This window comes from Dromiciops gliroides, chromosome 6 (genome assembly GCF_019393635.1).
Source record: "Dromiciops gliroides isolate mDroGli1 chromosome 6, mDroGli1.pri, whole genome shotgun sequence".
Taxonomy (NCBI): Eukaryota; Metazoa; Chordata; class Mammalia; order Microbiotheria; family Microbiotheriidae; genus Dromiciops; species Dromiciops gliroides.
The window spans coordinates 3,332,286-3,353,180 of NC_057866.1; the positions used below are offsets into that span (position 1 = coordinate 3,332,286).

The following is a 20,895-nucleotide window of genomic DNA, read 5'->3' on the forward strand; positions in this document are numbered from 1 at the left end:
AACACCATCCATGACATTCGGGCCGTTTTCATTTTAAAATACTTGACTGTAATTGTTTCATAACATAAGAAAGTCCCTCCAAGGCTATTTAAAAAGTCAGTCAGCACTTCCACTAAAGGAACAGCGTGCCAGAGAAGAGATGCAGCCAAGAGCACTGGGCTCTTGGGTCCTGTGCCTCTAGGGCAAGGGTGGTCTCTGTTACTATGGGGGGGGGGGAACAGCACACACACGCAAATGCAGCACTAATTTGGGGTTAGTGTGAGGTATACCCCTCTCATTAGGGATTCGTTATAAATTAGTGTGAGTACTTAAGAACATGGAAATGTCTAATAGCAATCTGAGAATAAATGAAGCTTTGAAACAGGAATCTTACCAGTGATTCTCCATCCCCAGATACTATAAAAATAAAGAAAAAATGCTGTTAATCTTTAAATACAGTATTTCTGTCATACTCTGCCCCCAGCCTGGTTGACTTAATGAGGAAGAAACATTTCACAACTCTAATCCATTTAATCTGCCCCGCCACCCCCTGGAAATTACTAAGTTTTAACACTTCATGAAAGAGAGCTTCCCAATGATTTTTGAGACATGTCAGAGCAACCCCCAAAACATCAAAGCTCATCTGTTTCCCACCCACCTAGCCCTCCCCTACCTTAACTTGGAGGAATGGGTCTGGACTTGATTTGGCCAGAAAATCATTCCCGGGGAATACAAGCTATCAGTGTGTCCATATGACGCAGGGTGCAGCGGGGGCACACTGCCTGATACACTCCCAATGGGCTCATCTAAATAATGAGTGAACAGGAAGTATTTCCACCTCAGCCTTACAGTGACACCAGGAATGGAACAAACCAGAAAATTAACCTTTCTGGGACCTGAGCATTCCCTGCTCATCATGGGGTTAGAAACCAGGACCTCATAAGACACCAGAGAGAATTCTAAATAATGACCCTATGATTGGATCTTGGGCGCACTCTTGCATTCCGCTAAATGAGAAAAGGGTCTAAGTTAACCCTAACCCTGGGTACACCCCCTTCCTGGGCCAAATCTCAGAATCTGAGACAAGACACAGGCTATGGGGGGAGAGGAGCTGGGCAGGAGGCAAAGGCCTCATCTATGCCCTTGTTACATACCGATGTCCCTGCTCCCAGGCCTGAGGAACAAGTGTCTCATGTGGAAGCAGCACTTAACTAGGCTAGACAGGGATTAAGCGCCTATGTGCGAGGCACTAGACTGAAAGCATCTGTGCTTTTAAAGCACTTCTCTTCCTCTGAGAGTGGCTCAGATCATGCAAAACAACTTCAAGGTGGGAAGGAATCAGAAGGGCCTCCTGGAGGAGGGAAGGCATCACAGGCAAGGGCACTGTCTATAAAAATCACGGGGGACTGGCTGGCAGAGAAGTCTGTCTAGGACAGACCACATGAAGGAGAGTGAATGAAGACTGGACAAGGAAGAGGGAGCCAGAAGGCAACAGGCTTTCCGTGCCCAACTGAAGGGCCTGTCTCTGTCATTGGGTCAGTACAAAAGGGATGCAGTCGGATCTCTGGGTGACAAAATCAGGATGAAGTGGAGAAAAGCGAGGACAAGAACAAGGAGAACAATCAGAGGGCTCTTTGGAGGATGTCCCAGGGAAAGAAGACAAATGGCTGAGGACCAAGGGCATGGACCTGAGAGGGGCTGGGACATAACTTGACAGCTACAGAAACAGGCATGGAAATGTTCTACATGGGACCTAGAATGCTCTATTGCTAGAAACCTCTTCCCATTGCCCTGTACACCCCATATGCTTGATACATGACTCCAGAGATACTTCAGTGCTTCAGGACAGAGCAAAGAAGCCCGGATCAAACTCCCACTCGCTCTGTGGCATCCTGAACAAATTCTCTGAGCCTGTTTCCCCATCTGTAAAATGGGGGCCCAGAGCTCCTCTTGTCCTAGGAGGGGGCCCCAGAGGCTGCCTCATGTGGCTGGCCTGCCCATAGGCCCTCGGACTGCCCGGCCAGGGACAGAGCAAGTCCTTCCCAGAGTCCTCCCACCACAGGCTTGTTGGCAACTTTTAAGTTCCAACAGCTCAGATTCCCAATCCCAAGTGAAACTTCTCCCAGGGGAGGGGCCTCCCCAGCTGACTGTGTGGCTCCTCGTGCTGGGCAGCAAAAGCTCAGCTCTGCTTCGATGGCAGTAACCCAAACACTTCTTTTTGTGATTGGTCCTTCCCAGGCAACACCCAACAGATGAAAAGCCCCACCCCGGGGGCCCCAACTTCCTGAGTCTATGACTAAGGGGGGGGAGGGGGGGAGAGAAATGATATGGGAGGTTGGCACTCCCGGGCACAAAATATTGGGATCAGAGAGGAAGCTCTTCTCAAGGACACAAGTGTGTTGTCTTCCCCATTAGAAAAGTGATTCCCTCGACTCCAAAAGGCTCAGGATGGAAAATGCTCTCCACATCCAGAGAAAAAACTACAGAGTCTGAATGCGGATCAAAGTAGACCATTTTCATTGGTTTTTGGTGGGTTTTTTGCTTTGTTCTGATTTTTCTTTCGGAACATGACTAATGCGGAAATACGTTTAACCTGACCGTACTACACATAACCTATATAAGGTTGCTTGCCTGCTTGGGGAGGAGGTAAGGTAAGAAAATTTTCCAACTCAAAATCTTATAAAAAATGAATTTTGAAAACTGCCTTTACATGTAATCAGAAAAAATAAAATATTTACCCCCCCCAAAAAATGGAGTATATGTTGATTTCATTAGAAAGAAAAAAGAAAGGTTGCTTCCCCAAGGACAGGGGGCTGTCTTGCTTTTCTATTTGTGGGAGTCAGCCCTTGGCTCAGCAGTAAGAAATCAGCAGATGCTCTGGTCATTCATTCAAACTCTCCTTTGATGTCGTTCATGACTCCCCCAGAGATCTGCAATAACCTCTGTGAGCTCCAAAAAGGGGCCCTTTTCCAGGCTGATGACTGATGCACTGCCAGGGCACCCCAAAATTGGTCACCTAATATTTTTACAAAGCTGGACCACTTCAAAAGCACAAGTGACCTGCTTCAAAGAGGAAGAGAAGCCCAATCCCAGGGACTGCTGGGAAAGCACTCCTGTCCAAACCTCATCAGCTGTACAGAGTACAGCTGGGCTAGGCACAGGCTACAGTGAAGGAGGTGCAGCCAGGCTGTTTCTAGAGCCACAACAATTAACCTACGTGAAAACAAAGGGCGAGTTCTCCAGTCTTTTTTATGCTGGCATCTTCAGAGTAAATCAGAAAGCACTTTTCCCATTATTTCTAATACAAAACTGATCATAACTACTTTAACAGAGAGCCAAGGACCACGTGATATCGGCCTTCTTAGTCTGTAACTGGATCAAAGCCACGCTGATCTACTTGTAAGATGACTTAGTCCACTACAGCCCACGTGAGGAGCAAAGGCCACAACACTGGCAGTGTGTGCTCAAACACAAATCCTGACGACATGGGGAGGCGATACCCTAGGGCAGGAAGGCTGACCTCTTCTTGGAGGAAGACATCATGTCCCAGAGCAAAGGCGACCACCCGACCACCCCACCCCCCAGCTGCCTGCCCAGCTGGGACCAGATTGCCCGTTCCAGCTTCCCTCCTCCAGAGAGGGCAGAGGGCAGGAGAGGTAGAAGGCACAGGAGCAGCTCCAAAAACTAGGTTCTAAAGAGCGCAGGAGTGAGAGCAGAGCATCTGGCATCTCTCTAGGTGACATTGGGAAGATCCCTTCACACCGCTCTGGGCCTCGTTTGACAGCTGCCTGTAAAACAGGAGGGGAACTAGGGGCTGGCAAAGGCCTCCCTCCTTAACGATCTAAGAACAAGCAGAAAACAAACCACAATGCCACAAGCGCTCCCTGAGTCTCCCTAGCTAGGACACGAATTTAAAGTCAATTGACAAAACTGCCTCATTTGAATCAAGATCTCAAGGCCATGTCATGGCTTACCTTTGATGGGGCTAAAGAAGTTAAAAAATGAATCATTGGGGACTTGCTTTGTGACTGTCCTCACGGTGCCGCGGCCCTTGTGTTTCTGCTTTTTCTTAATTGTCTTCACCGTGACATTCTTGCCCTTCTTCCACTCTATGGTACACCTGGAGGAGTAGAGCCAAATCACAAAGCCACGCCCCATGAATCCAGGGCACAAAAGAGCTGACCCCAAGCCCTCCCCACTATCCCTCTAGCTCTGAAACCAGCCCAGAGGTTCCAGACCAAGGCCACTTTGATGCAAGAGGAAATACTGTTCCCTAAAATGTCTGTGAGTGGGTATGACAGAACAAGCCTAACAAACTCAAGCCAGAGAATGTTAGAGCCAAAATACCAAGGGATGCCCTGCCCCTTTGCCCAGGACAGTGGTTTTCCCAACAGACTGGAGCCGTCCTTGGGACACTATCAACGACATGAAAGAATCGTCCACATTTAGCACGTTTATGTCACTTCATCCACCTGAATTCTGTGTAAATAAAACATGCAGGCAGGTTCACACCCATGTAGCCAACGTTTCCTCCCATCTGCTTTCTAGTAAGAGAGAAATTCAGTCAAGAAAATGGAAAGTTCTCCAGAGATGGAGATGCCAGATGAACCCATCCTGCACATGGGACTCCTGCCGCCATCCTCTCCCCAGCTCCCTTCCTCAGGAGACCTTTCCTGAGATCCTCATGGAGACAGGAAGACCCTGGGCAAGTCAAGCGTAAAACAGGAAGACTAAGAGCACTAACCTCCTAAGGTTAGTGTGAAGATCCAACAAGATCATATTTGCAAAGTGTTTACCCCCAGCGCCAGGCACACAGGAAGTACTCGGAGAGAAATCAATGCTTGCTTCCTTCCCCGCTTTGTTGTGACCTCCCATCCCATAGAACAGAAGGTCCAGGAGGACCGGGCTGCCTCTGTCTCCCCAGTGCCCAGTCAGGACTTAGGAAACGCTAGCCCAATGGGGGAGAGGATAAAAAAGCAAGCAGAATTCACTCCAGAAAACGGGGGGCTTCTTCTTACCCGTCACAGTCTACTATTTCAGGGCCTTCGAAGGAAAAGGGATCCGTCGTATCTGGCTCTGATTTCATCTTGTAAGTCTTTGTCAGGACAGAATTGGTAAAGTAGTCGTTGGGCTCAAAGTGGAACTCGAGCGAGAAAGACTGGGGAGAGAAGAGGACAAGTCACCCAGAGATCTCGGCGGAAAGGCCGCTCCTCAGGTCCCGCAGGAGACCCCAGAACCCCACGGGAAAGGGCTCCCCGAGGGTCCCCAGCAAAGACGGTGCCGTCCCCCTCATTCCAGGGCAGCGTCCCCAGCTTTCCCATCTGCCACCTCCGTGTTCAGAAGTGGCTGCTGGGGGCATCGGTTTTATTCGAATGAATCATTTATTTGGTTTGAGGGAGGGCTGTTTGTAGGGAAAGAAGGAAAGAGGAAGGATAGTGAGGAATGCCAACAAGAGAAAACCATCAAGCAAACCTTCCAAGAAACGCACAGAAGTTCAGAGGGAGGGAGACATGAAGGGCACCCACTGAAATTGTAGTGGGTGGGCATGTGTGTATTGTAAAAAGCCGCATGGAACAGATTTGCATTGTCATACACAATTCTTTCCTCTTTGCATATGGAAATAGTCATGTTTGTTAAATTAATAACCAAAAGTATGAAAACATTTTACCAGAATTTTAAAGAGATTGCACACATATAAAGCACAGGATGAGAAAAGAGCCATTTAAGCAAGACAGCTAGCTGGCGCCACAGTGCATAAAGCACAGGGCCTGGACTCAAGGACCTGAGTTCAAATCTAGCCTCAGACACTAAAGCTGTGTGACTCTGGGTAAGCCATTTAACCCTGTTTGCCTCAGTTTCCTCATCTGTAAAACGAGAAGGAAAATGGCAAACCACTCCAGTATCCTTGCCAAGAAAATCTCAAGTGGGGTCATGAAGCGTTTGGACGTGACTGAAAATGACCGAAGAAGAAGAAAGAGGAAATGAGGTGTGGGGAAAGTCAAAGGAGGGGGTCCAAAGTACAACTTAGGGAAGGGAAAAGCCCTTTCTTTTAGAGACCTTGAGAAGTTCTCTCCCTCCCAAACTTAACTGTTTCCTAAAGCCTTGCTTTTATCTATCTAAGGAGGATCAATCTGGCTTGAGCTGCATTCTCAAACACAAAAATAACGAGGCTGAAAATGAACAAGGTTTTCGTTTCAGGAGCATGGTGCCCTTAAGTGGGGGCAGAGCACCACCTAGTGGTGGTGAGCCAAAGTGGGGGTTGTTCCAGCAGGTTCTCTCTGCGCTTTGTCCAACTCTCCCCTTTGCTTCTCCTTTCTCTCCCTTCCTTTGCCCCTAATCCTTTCTTTCTCTCATGGCTTCCTTAGTCCTCCCAAGGTCGCCCAAGGCCAGTCAATGCCTAGCTCCCCTGCTGACCGCAACCCCAGGCATCTTCGGTCACAGTAGAACCATGCTCCAAATCTAAAACTGAACAGCGCGCCGTGTCGTCTGCTAGTCTTCCACCATTACGTTCTACGTAGCAGGGGCTGGAGCCCACTGACCGAGCCGAGCCGAGAGGGGAAGGGCAGCGCTCACGGGAGTGAGGGTGCTAGAAGTGTTTCCAGAGCCGCTCCTGCAGACGCGCCTCAGGTCTTCACGACCAACGTCTAAGTCCAGGCCCATGTGTCACCAGGGGTCACGTCTGCCCAGGCCAGAAGCCCAGCCACCGGAGTGCTAACATGGACTCAAGTTTCCAATACTTACCATGGGCTGTCCAGGGTCTGAAAACTTTACTTTAATATCCTGCAAGTGTTTCAAAATCGGTTCGTCATACTCCTGGTCACAAAAGAAAAAATAAATTAGCTCTGTGTGTCGTACAGAGAAAAACTTGGTTTCAGTAAGGTCTTTTCGACAATCACAATTCCCTTGTCTCCTCTCCAAACGTAGGCATGTATCCCATGGCTTTTATAAGAAACATTCACAGGAAATGACTCTGTCCAAGCCTTGGCCTGACCCTTGCACCTGCTCCAGCCCCCGGCCCCTCCTGGGCTCAGAGGCTTCTCTCCCTGCTCCTCCCGTAGTCCCTCACAAGCCCTGGGACACTCTCCCAGATAGATTTATTTGTGCCTGCTCTAGCATGCCCTGGGCCTGCCCCTTGCCCTCTACCAAACTGTAAACTCAACATGGAGCCTGCCCAGCCCTCTGTTTTAGGGGAACGGAGCTCCAAAAATAATTCTGGAAGTCAAAGGTGAAACCTGATTCGACTCACTTGAAGCCCTTATGACAGCAGCCATTTCGGTAACAGAAAGCAAAGTCAGCCTGCAGCTGAATCCCTAAACTCCCCGCAGTGAACAGTCCTAACGAGCAGTTGGCACAGCTCCCTAGTCACAAGCAGTGCAACAGGCTTGGCCAGGAGGATCCCAGCCCGCTGCCCAACAATGAGGAGAAAGACTGGGAAAGCGCCTGACATCCGAGTCCGATGCCGTGTAGCCACACGAGGGTCAGTCAGCCAGGAGAACCAGTGAGCTCTAGAACCCAAGGCTTCCAGCAGTGCCTTAACACTGCGTCCGGCCCAGAAAATGGCATCGGCACAAAGACCGAGCCAGCGTCTCCCACACGGCTGCTACTAGAGAAGAGGCGCGAGGCGGACAAGGGGGGAGCCGAGCCATAGGCCGCCCACCTGAACTAACTCGCTCAGCATATCCACATTTCTAAAGATTGTGAACCAGAATTCCGGGATCCCTTTGGGGTCGGGCTCGTCGGCAGAAGCTTCCTTCTCAGCTAGCACCACTTTGCTCTTCAGGTCTCCCTAGAAGAGAGAAGTTTAAAATGTAGAATTAAGCCAAAACACCGAGTGTTTCACCCCACAAACAAGGTAGCCTACAGGCGTTTTCCCAGAATGCACAGGCCGGTGCCGGCCCTCAGATTCCTGGCCCTGCACCTTTGACAAGGGAGCCCCGGTGTACACGAGACGATGGCTCCCGAGAGGTGGGAGGGCCAAAGAAAATGGCCCCTGCCCTGAAAGAACATGATATGGGGGGAGGGGGGGGGGCCGCGCGGTGGCAATGTGTTCAAGCACATGCATTTCAGGTACAACTCTGCCCCACCCCCCTTCCTCGGATAAACTAGAGTCCCCTGGGACCCCTGTGCCTAACTAAGTGCTAACAAGCACATAGGAGAAGGGAAGAAAGCAGGCAACGGGTCCTAATGTTGAAGGGAACAGGTAGCACAGACTGTAGTCAATGGAGGGCAGCCACATTCTGGAAAAACAGGACCCCTTCTCCTGGCCACCGTTCCCCTCTGTGTGCTGTGTCCCCCCGTTAGACTGTAAGCTCCTTGAGAGCAGGGACCATCTTTGCTTTATAACTGTAAGCCCAGCACTTAGCACATCTGTTTGTCTTTCATTCATGCATTCCTTCATGTCTGCCGACAGAAGTGTGTACCTTTAAAGGAACCTAGAAGAGTCACAATTTCACAAATGTGAAATGACAGGAGTTTCTAAGCCAGAATAGTTCCATAAGGTCTAGGAGATCTCTCATATGCCATTACTATGCTATAGACTTTCCCTTCAGTGTTAAAATGACTAATGATAGAAATGAAAACATTAAAGGACAATCCAGAACTCCAGCTAATTGAAATGCCCATGCTTCGTTCCAGAGAACAGATGTGGGAGCAGCCTCACTTCTTGGTAGAGGTGAAGACTAGGATGTGCCCTGGAAGTAACAGGGGTGATGTATGGGGGGGCAGAGGGGGGAGATCACGGGGAGGCTAGTGTGGTATAAAAAACAAGATGCACTAATCAAACACACAAAACAAAGGACTAATGTAACCATGAACCCAGCAGCCAGAGGTGCCAGGGCGTATTCTGGTCTAGATCAGATACCCCTGCTGGCTTTTAAAGCCCTCAGTAGGTCAACACGAGCAGAACTGAAGCTGTCCCCCAACTGTCAGCACAGAGAGACCCGAGTCAATCTGGATGAGGTCTGGGGTGTTGCTGTAGCACCGGAATGGAACCCACCATCAGAAAATGGCTGGCAGCAGGTTACGAACAGTGCCAAGAGCTACTCATGGGACCGACCTTTTCTACACTAACAAAAGAACTTCCACAGTGGCTAGAGACACTTTCTTTAGATCTACTCCCCTTTTCATCCAATGGCCTATAGTTTTACAGCCCCAGACTGCACTCACTAGCAGGCTAGTGGAGAGGATTGCAAAATATGCCATGCGCCTACACCATGACTCCAAAAACCAATGGAGTCTAATCTCCATCAAGTTTCCCTAAACTAGTACCACCAAGTTCCAATCCCTTTTTTTTAAAAGAACTTTTTTTTTTTTTTTGGTGAGGCAATTGGGATCAAGTGACTTGCCCAGGGTCACACAGCTAGTAAGTGTTGTCTGAGGCCGGATTTGAACTCAGGTCCTCCTGAATCCAGGGCTGGTGCTCCATCCACTGTACCACCTAGCTGCCCCTCCAATCCCTTTTTTAAAAATCCTCCATATCGCTTCTTATCCCTAACTCACTCCTATTTTTCTCACCTTTCTAACTACCTGGCCAACACATGCCCAACGCCATGTTTCTCTCCAGATCTTCGGGCTCTGATGCATTTTCTTCTGGGTTCTTTTGCTCCAAGGATTTGTTTGCCTTCTATTCTCATGTGCACTGTGAATTTACATACTTTGCTGACTACTTCTAGCAAGTTTTAACTAAAAACTATTCACCCCAATAACCAAGCATCTATTCTTTCTATATGAGGGGAACCAATGGGGGAAGTGGGGGAGAGAGAAACTAATAAATGAGGACCAAAAAAAAAGAGAGAGAGAGAGAGAGAGACAAGATTATACCCAAGAGTGTGAAAAACTTAGCCATAAAGTTCCAGGAGTTCTCACTTACAGCCAACTTCTCTTCCTCCTCATTCTCACTGGGCCACTCAGATTCTGCATCTGTAGGTTCAACATCGCCAGTGACAAAATCCCGTCTCTGCATCAGAATGAAGAAAAACAATCCAGTACTTATTTTGGAGATTACATATAGCAAGCTCTTTCCTGTAAGTCCCCAAGTCTTAAGATGGAAAAAGGCACTGATAATGCATTGGGCAAAAGCATCCTACCTTGTCGAAGAGAGGCTGGTAGAGGGCTGCGTATTTTCGCTCCAAATCATGCACTTCTTCGTAGAATCTGGCCTCAATGTGAGCACATTTCACCTGAAGCTGTTTCAAAGCATCAATGCGTCTTTTGACCGCTTTGGGTAAACTGACAACACAGAGCAGGAAATGTGAGCCATTACAACCATACAAACATGTATCTAGAGGGCTCAGCAGGCTTCCCGTCCCATTAACCCTCTCCCTTGGGCCTGCACATCAATGCTGCTAGAGCTGCTGCTGCTGCCCGAAGACAGAGGCAGGAGCCCAGTTGTCTCTGTCCCAAGGAAGTCTGAGAACAGCAGTCAGGAGAGGACATGCTCTGTAAAGTCAGCTCAAGCAGATCTTTGACATTCTGAGCATTGCACTAAAAATTCTACAGCTTTGTTTCCATTTCATGATGGAGCAAAAAAGGCATCACACAATAAAAAAAGCCCAACATTTCCCTATCTTCCCCGCCCAAGGCACTTCTGACCAACAATTGTAAAAGTTTCCTCTTTTGGAAGGAATAGTTTACCTTTCAGATCTTTGGAAAGGAGAACAATTTATGATCAAACAAGAGATAGAGAACATTATGAAATGCAAAACGGACGATTTTGATTACACTAAATTAAAAAGGTTTTGTACAAACAGAAGCGATGCATCCAAAATTAGAAGAGAGGCAGAAAGCTGGGAAACAATTTTTATAGCCAGCACTTCTGATAAAGGCCTCATCTCTAAAATATATAGGGAACTAAATCAAATTTATAAGAATCCAAGTCATTCCCCAATTGAGAAATGGTCAAAGGATATGAACAGACAGTTTTCTGATGAAGAAATCAAAGCTATCTATTCCCATATGAAAAAATGCTCTAAATCACTATTGATTAGAGAAATGCAAATTAAAACAACTCTGAGGTACCACCTGACACCTGATTGGCTGATATGACAAAAAAAGAAAATAATAAATGTTGGAGACACTATGGGAAAATTGGAACACTAATGCATGGTTGGTGGAGTTGTGAACTGATCCAACCATTCTGGAGAGCAATTTGGAATTATGCCCAAAGGACTATAAAGCTGTGCATACCCTCTGACCCAGTGATACCACTATTGGGTCTTTTCCCCAAAGAGACCATAAAAAAAGGGAAAAGGACCCACATGTACAAAAATATTTATAGCTGCTCTTTTTGTGGTGGCAAGGAATTGGGAATTGAGGGGCTGCCCATGAATTGGGGAATGGCTGAACAAGTTGTGGTATATGAATGTAATGGAATACTATTGTACTGTAAGAAACAATGAGCAGGCAGATTTCAGAAAAACCTGGAAGGACTTGCATGAACTGATGATGAGTGAGATGAGCAGAACCAGGAGAACATTGTACACAGTATCATCAACATTATGTGTTGATCGGGGCAGCTAGATGGCATAGTGGATAGAGTACTGGCACTGGATTCAGAAGGACTTGAGTTCAAATCCGGCCTCAGATACTTGACACTTACTAGCTGTGTGACCCTGGGCAAGTCAGTCACTTAACCCCAACTGCCTCACCAAAAAAAAAAAACAAACAAAAAAACCTCCTTGTAACATTATGTGTTGATCAACTGTGATAGACTTGATTCTTCTCAGCAGTACAATGGTCCAAGATAGTTCCAAAGGACTCATGATGGAAAATGCTCTCCAAATCCAGAAAAAAAAAAGAATTGTTGAATCTGGATGCAGATTGAACCATACCATTTCTATTGTTTTTGTTGCTGTTTTTCTTTTTTGAGGTTTTTCCTTTTTGCTCTGATTCTTCTCTTATAACATGACTAATGCAGAAATATGTTTAATTTTATTATACATATATAACCTATATCAGATTACTTGCTGTCTTGGGAAGGGAGAAAAATCTGAAACTAGAAATCTTATAAAAACAAATGGTGAAAACTATCTCTACATGTAACTGGAAAATAATAAAATGCTTTTATAATTAAAAAAAAGTTTCCCCTTTTCTAAGAGTTCTCTCCTTTCACCTTAAACACCAGGCTGCTTGCAGGTGGGGGTCCCTAGTACTCACGTTTCAATGTAGCTTGAAGGTGTGTGGGACACATTCTCAAGTCGCTCCTGAAGAGCTGCCAGCACTTGTGGATTCTGCATCACCTGGTCTGTGAGTTTTTCTATGAAAAGAATACAGTGGTTTAAAACGGTGTTACCAGTGGTCCTGAGAGCCGTGGCCTACAAACACCGAGGGCTGTACGAAGACGATCACTACTAAACGGGTGTGACCCCCGGCACTCAATCGGGAAAGCTTAATTTTAGAAAAACACAGCCCCGAGTCTGCGTGAAGGAACATTCGTTCAAGACCGACGTTTAAAGAGCCAAACAGCTTCCCTTGGGTGGAAAAGGACCAGACACTGATGTGGCAAAAGTGCGGTACTTGAGCAATCCTCCAAGGGGGAGAAGCCCACAATCTTTCCAAGGCAGAGCTAAAGGCTTCTGTTCTCAATTGTAGCTTTTTAATCTCACACGCCATAATCATGGAGAATGCGAGTGTCCCATCAAGTTTGGGCAGAAAAGCAGGATAAAAATATACTAGGTAACCAAGCAGAGTAAAAATGTTGCATTATGGTGGCCCAACATATTCCTCTGGACCATGCTAAACGTGAATGCTAACTCAACTCATCCGCCTGGGGCATAGAAGGGAAGTTTGAGGGAGCTATTGCTTCAGAAATTACCCAAGTCCACTCATGTCTCAGCATTTCACAAGGAGCACCAACATGCTGCCTTCTCCTTGCATTGTCATTTATGCTCACGGAGATCAAGGAAAGGGATAACAAAATGGAGTTTTCAACCATCATCCTAGGCCCAGGCCTTGCTTAGGCTTACTTAGAAAAGAGATAGCAAGAGAAACTCAAAGCAAAAATTACAAGACAGACACAAGTTTAACCTCTCCACCTAACTAAGAGACACGGAGTTTGAACAGCTTCAAACACCAGGCCCAGCTGGTATGAGCAGGGAGCTCTCTAGGCAAGGAGCCCTGGGGGGCTAGGCATTTTCATTTGGGATTTAGAAGAAAAGTGAGTAATTAAAATGAGGCTTTACTTTCCATATTACTACCAACTCAAATTCTAAATTACTAAATTCTATTCTTATTATACTGAATTTTCTATAAAAGTGGATGAAAATTTTTTAAATGTCTCTAAAACCATTCATATAAAATTCCTTCAACATTTGAAACTTTCTTGATCCCCCATTCTTATACCCCTAAATATCAGCTCTTCAGTATAACCTTACCTTTGTCAGTTTTAGGAGTTTCAAAGGAATCTGAAGGAACATCTTCTGAATTACTAAAAAATATTTTAAAAATTAAAATGTAAAGGAAAACTCCATTATAATAGGAAAAATAAAAAAAAAACCCTAACCAAAGTGGATTTTTTTCAAGACCATTATCATATTGCACCATAATTAAAAGCTTGCTGTGTGAAGTGCCATAAATTGGGGAAGAAAAGTATGTTAATTTGTTAACATTCTCTTTTTAAAATAGTCTACTAACTTTCGACTTTGGTCAAAGCTCCCAAAAAACGGACATTCCTCTGTCCCCTGAAGTAGCCCCCAATCCCACCCAAGCTGCCACAACTTCACCATCTTACATACTAGTAGTGGAGAGTCTAGGACAAAAGAAAACTTACCCCCCCACACACAGTGCCAACAATGACTATATTAGATACACGTTAAAAGAAAGTAATTTTAACAGAATTTTAATTTTTCTAAACATAGCAAAACAGGCCTTAAAAATTTACAAGGTGGGGCAGCTAGGTGGTGCAGTGGATAAAGGAGCGGCCCTGGATTCAGGAGGACCTAAGTTCAAATTCAGCCTCAGATACTTGAAACTTACTAGCTGTGTGACCCTGGGCAAATCACTTAACCCTCATTGCCTGGCCAAAAAAAAAAAATATATATATATATATATACATATTACAAGGTTCTCAGGGACTTGTTGGAAGAAAACAACCATTTACTACATCTGCCAACAAAAGAAAAAATGACTATATCAGGTGTGGTAGCCAGCAATCTATCACTGCACTGACCTTTGGACAATATATACCACTTATATTTATTTCATTTGATCCCAAAAACCCTGAGCTAGGCAGTGTTATTCCCACTGGACAGACGAGGAAGCTGAGGCTCAGAAAGAGTGCCTTGTGCAGTCATAAGGCTGCACGCCAGCAGCAGGATTCAAACACTAGCCTTCTAGATTGCAAGCCCACTCCGCTAACTCCCACATGCACTCTCTCCACCTGTTATGCACCACCTAGCGGCTCAGGTCCAGGGCAAACCCCCCGACAAACTCCAAAGAGCTTTTTACACACATTCCTTGGTATGTTATTCAAAAGAAGCAGGGTGTCCATTGTCCTGAATGAGAAAGAAGAGCCTGGGAATGAATGACTGTGGTTTCTTTTATCTTTTGTGTTTTATTCTTTGTCTTCAAGCAGAACCTCTGTTCTAGTACTTGTTGAAACAGATCATGTGACTTAATTAGCCATTTTTTTTAGAATTCCATCTTGGCAAAGAAGACTTACCTGTTATCTGCCATCAGAAGGATTTTATCCACCTACAAGTTAAAACCGATAATTAGTTCTCCCAAGTGATGTTCCCAGGTGGGCACACACACATGAATGTGCACGCACACTTGCACTCGTGCACACACAGTCGCACACACACAAAGGCCTCCTTCCCATAAGGCCCACACAAAACCAACCAGAGGGAGCTCTAAAGTCTCATCTACTCACTAGCGCCCCCCAAAGAGTCTCACAACAACAGACCCAACAAGAAGCCAATGAGCTTTTGCTCTCTGCCCAAGGAGAGCCCAGCCATCACCTTTTCCTTGGCTCTCTGCCAGAGGCTTGTCCCTCAGGGGCTTTACCTCTCCACTGCCCTGACCCGCCTCTGGCCCTCTGAGACCAAACAGCACAAGCCTAATCTTACTCTCCCAGATGGCAGCCATCCAGTCCAGCCCCGTTTTCTCCAGGATAAACACGCTCATCTTAATGCCTCATATGACAGGACCTCAAGGCCCTTCCCGGTGCAGGCTGCCTTCCTCTGGAGGTTTATCTCACCCCACCCAAACAGCCTTCTAAGATTGCCCATGAGGCCCTTGCGCAGCAGACACAGCAGGGTGACTGACCATAGCCTTGGACGTGGCTCTTAATGCAGCCATCTTTGGGCACCACATCATCTGGAGCTTTCAAGCCCACAGTAAAGTTAGGTCCCCAGTCCCAACCCTTGCCCCCAGCTATGCCTGCCCTCTCCCACCTCACACTTGAGTTTTGTTTAGTTTTTTTAAACCTGAAATTTAAGACTTTCTATTTACTGCCATTATACTTGGTCTTATTCGACGGAGCCCAATAGCCTAGCCTTGCCAAAATCTTTTTGGATTTTGACTGTCATCCAATTTGTTAGCTGTTCCTCCCAGCTCTGCACCATCTGCAAATCGGATAAGTGTGTCATTTACTCCTTTATTTGTATCACTGGCAAAAATGTTACAAGATACAAATCCCTGAGAAAACCCACTGCGTACCTCCTCCTAAGTTGGCATCAAACCATAACAACTCTTTGGGCAGAGCCTGCAAAAAGCTGCTAATACTCCTCCTAATGGCCAATGGGCTAGCCCACACAGCTCCAATCTGCCCATAAGATTGGGAGGGCCTTTGTCAAATGCCTTGCTAACTCTGCATAATTCTATCTAGCCAAGGCTCTAGGAATCCTGTGAAAAACAGACAGACAAATGAAGCCAGGAAGGCATCAAGAAACCTACAGTTTATTTCTTCAGTCAGCTGATAGGTGCCTTTTCAGCCAAATCGAATCCCTACATCACTATTAACTTTAAGGTGGGAAACGTACCTTACAGTTAAGACTGTTGGAAGTGACGACTGGCCTTTGTTTTCTACTTCAATTCCATAACCTGGCTCCTATTATAGCCCTCACTGGTTTATCATGTAGCTTATGGGGAACACAATGGGAAGTGAGCAGAACCAGAACCACTCACACAGCATCATCAAGGACAAACAGAAGTCTAACTTAAGTATGAGCAGCCACTCACCTCCCAGGGAAGTGGTGAGGGGCTCTGGGGCAGAAGGGGATGCGGCCACTGGGGCAATCCGTTTTGCTCACCTAAACATGTGTGCTACAAGAGTTTGATTTTTCCTACCTGGCCCCCCGCCCCCCCCATGGGGGTTATGGGAGGGAGAGAAAGTGTTTTAATTGAGAAAACAATACTAACTACTTGAATGTGTCTTATGCACATCATCTCCCCCAATACTCAGAACTTATGGATGAAGCAGGATGAGCCAAACCTCTCCTTGCTGCATAGGCTCAGACATCAAATAACCTGGCCCAAGTTGCCCCCAAGCTAGAGCTTCAGGAGTGCACCTCCTCTAAGCGCCTTTTGTGCTCTCAAAGAGCAGCCACTCTACTGGGACAAGAACACCTGTTCTTAAAAGTGGGAAGCTCACCCCCCATCTCTGACAACAAACAGGCAGAATTAAAAACCATTTCCAAAAATCAGGTGGGGAAAACTTAATTATGCAGGTAAGAGGAGAAAGAAGAAAGCTTCTGCAGAGCTAGCTCAGATGTAACTCTTCTTCCTCGGCTCTTGGAGCCAGCAGCTCAGGGCACTCTGGTCGAGCTGGATCCAATGCAGTGGGAAGTCATCGTCACAATCTGGGAGACCAACTCCTTTTCGATTTAGCGACTTTGTTTCAATAATTATGACAAAAATACTGAGCGCTTCAACATTAAATCATCGAGGCACTAAAGAAACTGGTGCCCAAGAATCATCCGAGTCCAGTTTAAGCAAATTCTTAAAGCTGTTGAACCCTTTCATCATCTACTTAAAGGAGAAACCAAGTATTCATCTCTAAGGCACAAGTTCTTAACTTGTTATATTCCATGGCCTCCCCTGGCCCAATGGAGTCTGAAGGATCCTGGAGCCCTTCTCAAAAAAGGTTTTTAAACCGAAGGAAATGCTACATTCAAGTTAGTGAAAACAAAGACGGAATTTCTTCTCCTTGAGTTCACCCTGAAATCTACTCAGGGACACCAGCATCCATGAATCCCAGGTTAAGAAGCCCTGCACTGGGGGGGGGGGGGGGGCAGCCAGGTTTGGCACTAGGAGCCCTGGATTCAGTAGGACCTGAGTTCAAATGCGGCCTTAGACACTTAACACTTACTAGCTGTGTGACCCTGGACAAGTCACATAACCCTCACTGCCTCTCCAAAAACAAACAAAAAGAAGCCCTGCACTAAGGTGTCCCCCCCAAACCGGTATCTCCTATCACTGAGAAATAGCACTCAATGAAACACCCCGGGAGCTATTCAGTGAACTTGCCCAACAGATGGTTTAGCCACACTCTCCGGCTTGTTCCATCCTCTACCAGCCTGCTGTGGAAACACCACACCCACAGAGCACATGGCCAGCCTATATCCAATGGCCACAGTGCTTTGCTCGTGAGAACATCAACTACTGGTGCCAAAATCAATATTTGTGCAATTAGTAAGTGCTACAGTGGCCTGACTTATTTCACATGATATAGTAACATCCTACAGGGGATGCCTTCATTTGACTCAGTCACCCTTAGAAACTAAGAAATAGAAAGCCTAATTGAGGAAGGAAGGTTGTAACCTAATGAGTGTTAAAATTCGTTCAAATATGGACAAGTGTATTCTTTTTCATTAACCTGAATTCATCCATACTGCCTCTAAAATTGCCAAACTAATAGTTATTCATAAATATACATCAATCTCTCCCACAGAAGTAAACTTAAATGTTCCAAAAATGGGTCATTTAGGTTACTCCTCAGCAGCTGAAAAACATTTGCCCAGAGTCTATTGTTTTATTACAAAACTTGAGTATATGTGGCAAATCATTTCACCTATTAAACGAATGTATTACTTTTATTTATATATGTATACATACATATGCATGCATACATATATATCTCCCATTAAGCTTGTAAATTTACATGTACATTACCGGCTGTTTTCAGAAGAAAAAAAAAAACTTCCCACAAAGGATTCTAGCAACTCCACCAAATAATTTTACAAGATAAATTTACAAATAAAAATTTAGCCTGGATCCCATAACTTCTCTGCAAGTGATTCTCAGCTGTATTACCACTCTAGCCCCAACCCCACCCCCCTCCCTCCCCGCCTCAACTCTTCAGCTGGCTGTGCCACAGACATCTTAAACTCCTAGTGCCAAACTCAACCTGGTGTAATTTTCTCTCCAAACCCTTCCCTCTTTCTGACTTTCCCATTACTGCAGAAGACAATATTCTCCTAGCCACCCCATCCAATCTGCTGCCACATCCTGAGAATTCTCCCTCTCATACTATACAAGGTGGTACCTCATACTTGGACTGTTGCCTCCTGGGAGTCCCCCTGCCAGCCTCCACTCCTGTCACCATATCAGACCATCTCACCTCTCCTCAAACTCAATGGCTCCCTATCACATGCTCTGTTTGGTTTTCAAAATCCTCCGAACCACGCCAGGCTTCTTATATACCCTACAGCCTCCCCCACGTAGTCTGCAGGCCTCCCATAAGACACTCCATTTTTGATCCTGTACCCAGAATTCTCTACCTACTCATCTCTGGCTTCCATCAAGGGGAAGGAAGGGATGCATGGATTTCTACTGGGTACAACTACAGTATTAAAATGAAAACTGTTGCCTATCTTATTGTGGCTTTAAGAAATCTGAACCCAAATTACCTGCCACAATTGGGCTAATCATTTAAGTAGCCTTATTGAGCAGTGTGGGAGAAAAGAAATGTGTCCCTCCGAGGCAGCAGAAACCACTAGAGATTTAGGATGGAGAAATGTTGCTTCTAACATGTTTCCACAAGACCTGACAACTGCCATTAGGCAACAGGAGAGGAAGATCTCTCCAGAGACCGCTGGAGACCAGTCCTGCCCTCCAGGAACTAAGTCAGGCCTTGTTAAAGGCCCAATTGTTCTTCAGAAAGTAACTGCCCCTGAACCTTCCCCACCTTAGAAACTGGGCTGCTCAGGCTTGTGCCTCACTCTTCTTCATGCCGCTCTGCAATCAGGCGCCAGATTTCTCACCCATTCTACCTGCCCTCTGCCTTCCCTGTGCCAGTTACAGGAGCACCCTCCTAACTGATCTCTGCCCCCCCCCACCCCAGCCATTCTCCAACCAGTAAAATCTGACGGCTCCCTATTTTGTCTAAGCTCCAACACACCCCCCAACAGTAAGTGATCAGAGACTGTCACAGCCAGGCTCCAACCTATCCTCAATAGGTCACTTCTTTTCCATCCAGTCCAACTGGTCTTCTTCATGTGGCCTTCACACCATGTTCTACCTCCCTCCTTTAGAGATCAGCCTGGATTCCTCTTCCTGCGGGACTCCCTCAAAAAAATTCCTTTGGATTTATTTTGTATTTAAAGGTAGTGAGGTCTGACATTTAGAGAAAACCTAGGGTTAAATGACCTGCCCAGGGTCACACAGCTAAGTACTCCTAGAGACTACTGACCTTTGGATCTGCCCTTATGGGTGGCTCGCCAATTCTTAGTAATTGATTACACGTCAAACCCTATCGTGACAAAAATCCACAGAACAGAACGATTTTCCAAATCCGGTGGATCACAAGTGAGACTTAACATAATGGAATTCCACTGTAACAAAATAAATTCGACACATTCTGTAGCCGGTTAATCCTTTTGAAACCAATAATGCAATGAGAGACAATGTTACCTGAGTCAAGAAAGAACATTTTTGAGAAGTTTCTAGTGTAACAGGAGCAAGTAGAAACCATGGAATCCAAGCTATTCTCTATAGAAAAGATATTCTAGTTACCTCCCTAGTCAAGTCAGTCTTCAGTAATGGAACTCCCTAGACGACCTTTTAATTCTTCTCACCTCCCTTCTTTTCATGATTCACCACCAGCTAACTTTGCAATATTTCTATTACTCCACACAATATTAGCCCTCCTCCCCACCCAAGATGTTTCTTTTACATTCTTAGTCTTCCCTTCTAATTTCTGATCCCAAATCACTGATCCATCCCAGGTCGTCCTGTATCAAAAACAAGTGTATTTCGGACAGCATAAGGGGGCTTCCTGCCTTCAGTCCCCCCCCCCCCTCCAATCCACCTGGTGCCCAGCTGCTAGAATGACCTTCCTAAAGGCCCAGGTCTTTCCTCTATTAATAAGCTCTAATGGTGGCCTATGGCATCTAGGATCAAACAGAAGCTGCTCTTTTTGCCTTTTCAAACTACTCACAAACGTGCACAAAGGGCTTTCCAACCCTGCCCTTATAGCCAGGGCTGTCCAGTTGCCAGCATGGCAGATATTCCAATGTTCTGTCTACCCCTCTATGCTTTTGTAGGTTGGGTCTGTCTCTCCCTCTCTTATTTCTCTCCGCTCTCGCTTGCTCTCTCTCTCTCTCTCTCTCTCTCACACACACACACACACACACACACACACACACACACACACACACACACACACCCTCACCTAAGACCTCTCCACCGTGCCCAAGGCCAGCAACTCCTTCTTCTATGTTCAGATGCAGTCTCCTTTTTAAAGCTGGTTATTTACTATCGGGACAATATCTATGCATTCACCCAAGGCACTCCTTAAGCTAGGCACTGAGGCTACCAAAGCAAAAATGAAACATTCCCTGCTCTGCAGGAGTTCTTAGAGCAAGAAGTCGATTCTATGAGAGGCTACCCAGAGGCTTACTCCCGAAGCAAAGACCAGAGAAAGACCTCTTCGGTTCGGGATGCAGACTAGCAGCTCTCGTTTCCCTGTTCTCCACAGCC

General features: G+C 46.1%; 1 protein-coding gene and 1 non-coding gene across 5 annotated transcripts in view; both read right to left on the reverse strand.

Moving 5' to 3' along the window:
• The window catches only part of NAP1L4 (nucleosome assembly protein 1 like 4), a 32,407-nt gene that overhangs the window by 10,161 nt on the left and 1,351 nt on the right, over positions 1–20,895 (reverse strand). For 2 of the 4 annotated variants that reach the window (XM_043970056.1, XM_043970057.1), the window contains exons 2-11: positions 14,636–14,667; positions 13,350–13,402; positions 12,133–12,232; positions 10,065–10,206; positions 9,848–9,934; positions 7,637–7,765; positions 6,721–6,792; positions 4,998–5,137; positions 3,954–4,099; positions 374–396 (exon numbers count right to left, since the gene is read on the reverse strand). In XM_043970056.1, the coding sequence (XP_043825991.1) occupies positions 374–396; positions 3,954–4,099; positions 4,998–5,137; positions 6,721–6,792; positions 7,637–7,765; positions 9,848–9,934; positions 10,065–10,206; positions 12,133–12,232; positions 13,350–13,402; positions 14,636–14,649 (906 nt within the window). In that variant the 5' untranslated portion in view covers positions 14,650–14,667. The remainder of the gene's footprint in view (positions 1–373; positions 397–3,953; positions 4,100–4,997; positions 5,138–6,720; positions 6,793–7,636; positions 7,766–9,847; positions 9,935–10,064; positions 10,207–12,132; positions 12,233–13,349; positions 13,403–14,635; positions 14,668–20,895) is intronic. The other 2 variants (XM_043970059.1, XM_043970058.1) reach the window with 2 other exon arrangements.
• LOC122733160 lies at positions 8,888–9,013 on the reverse strand. The gene has a single exon (XR_006353752.1). It is a non-coding gene; the product is annotated as a small nucleolar RNA SNORA54 (small nucleolar RNA).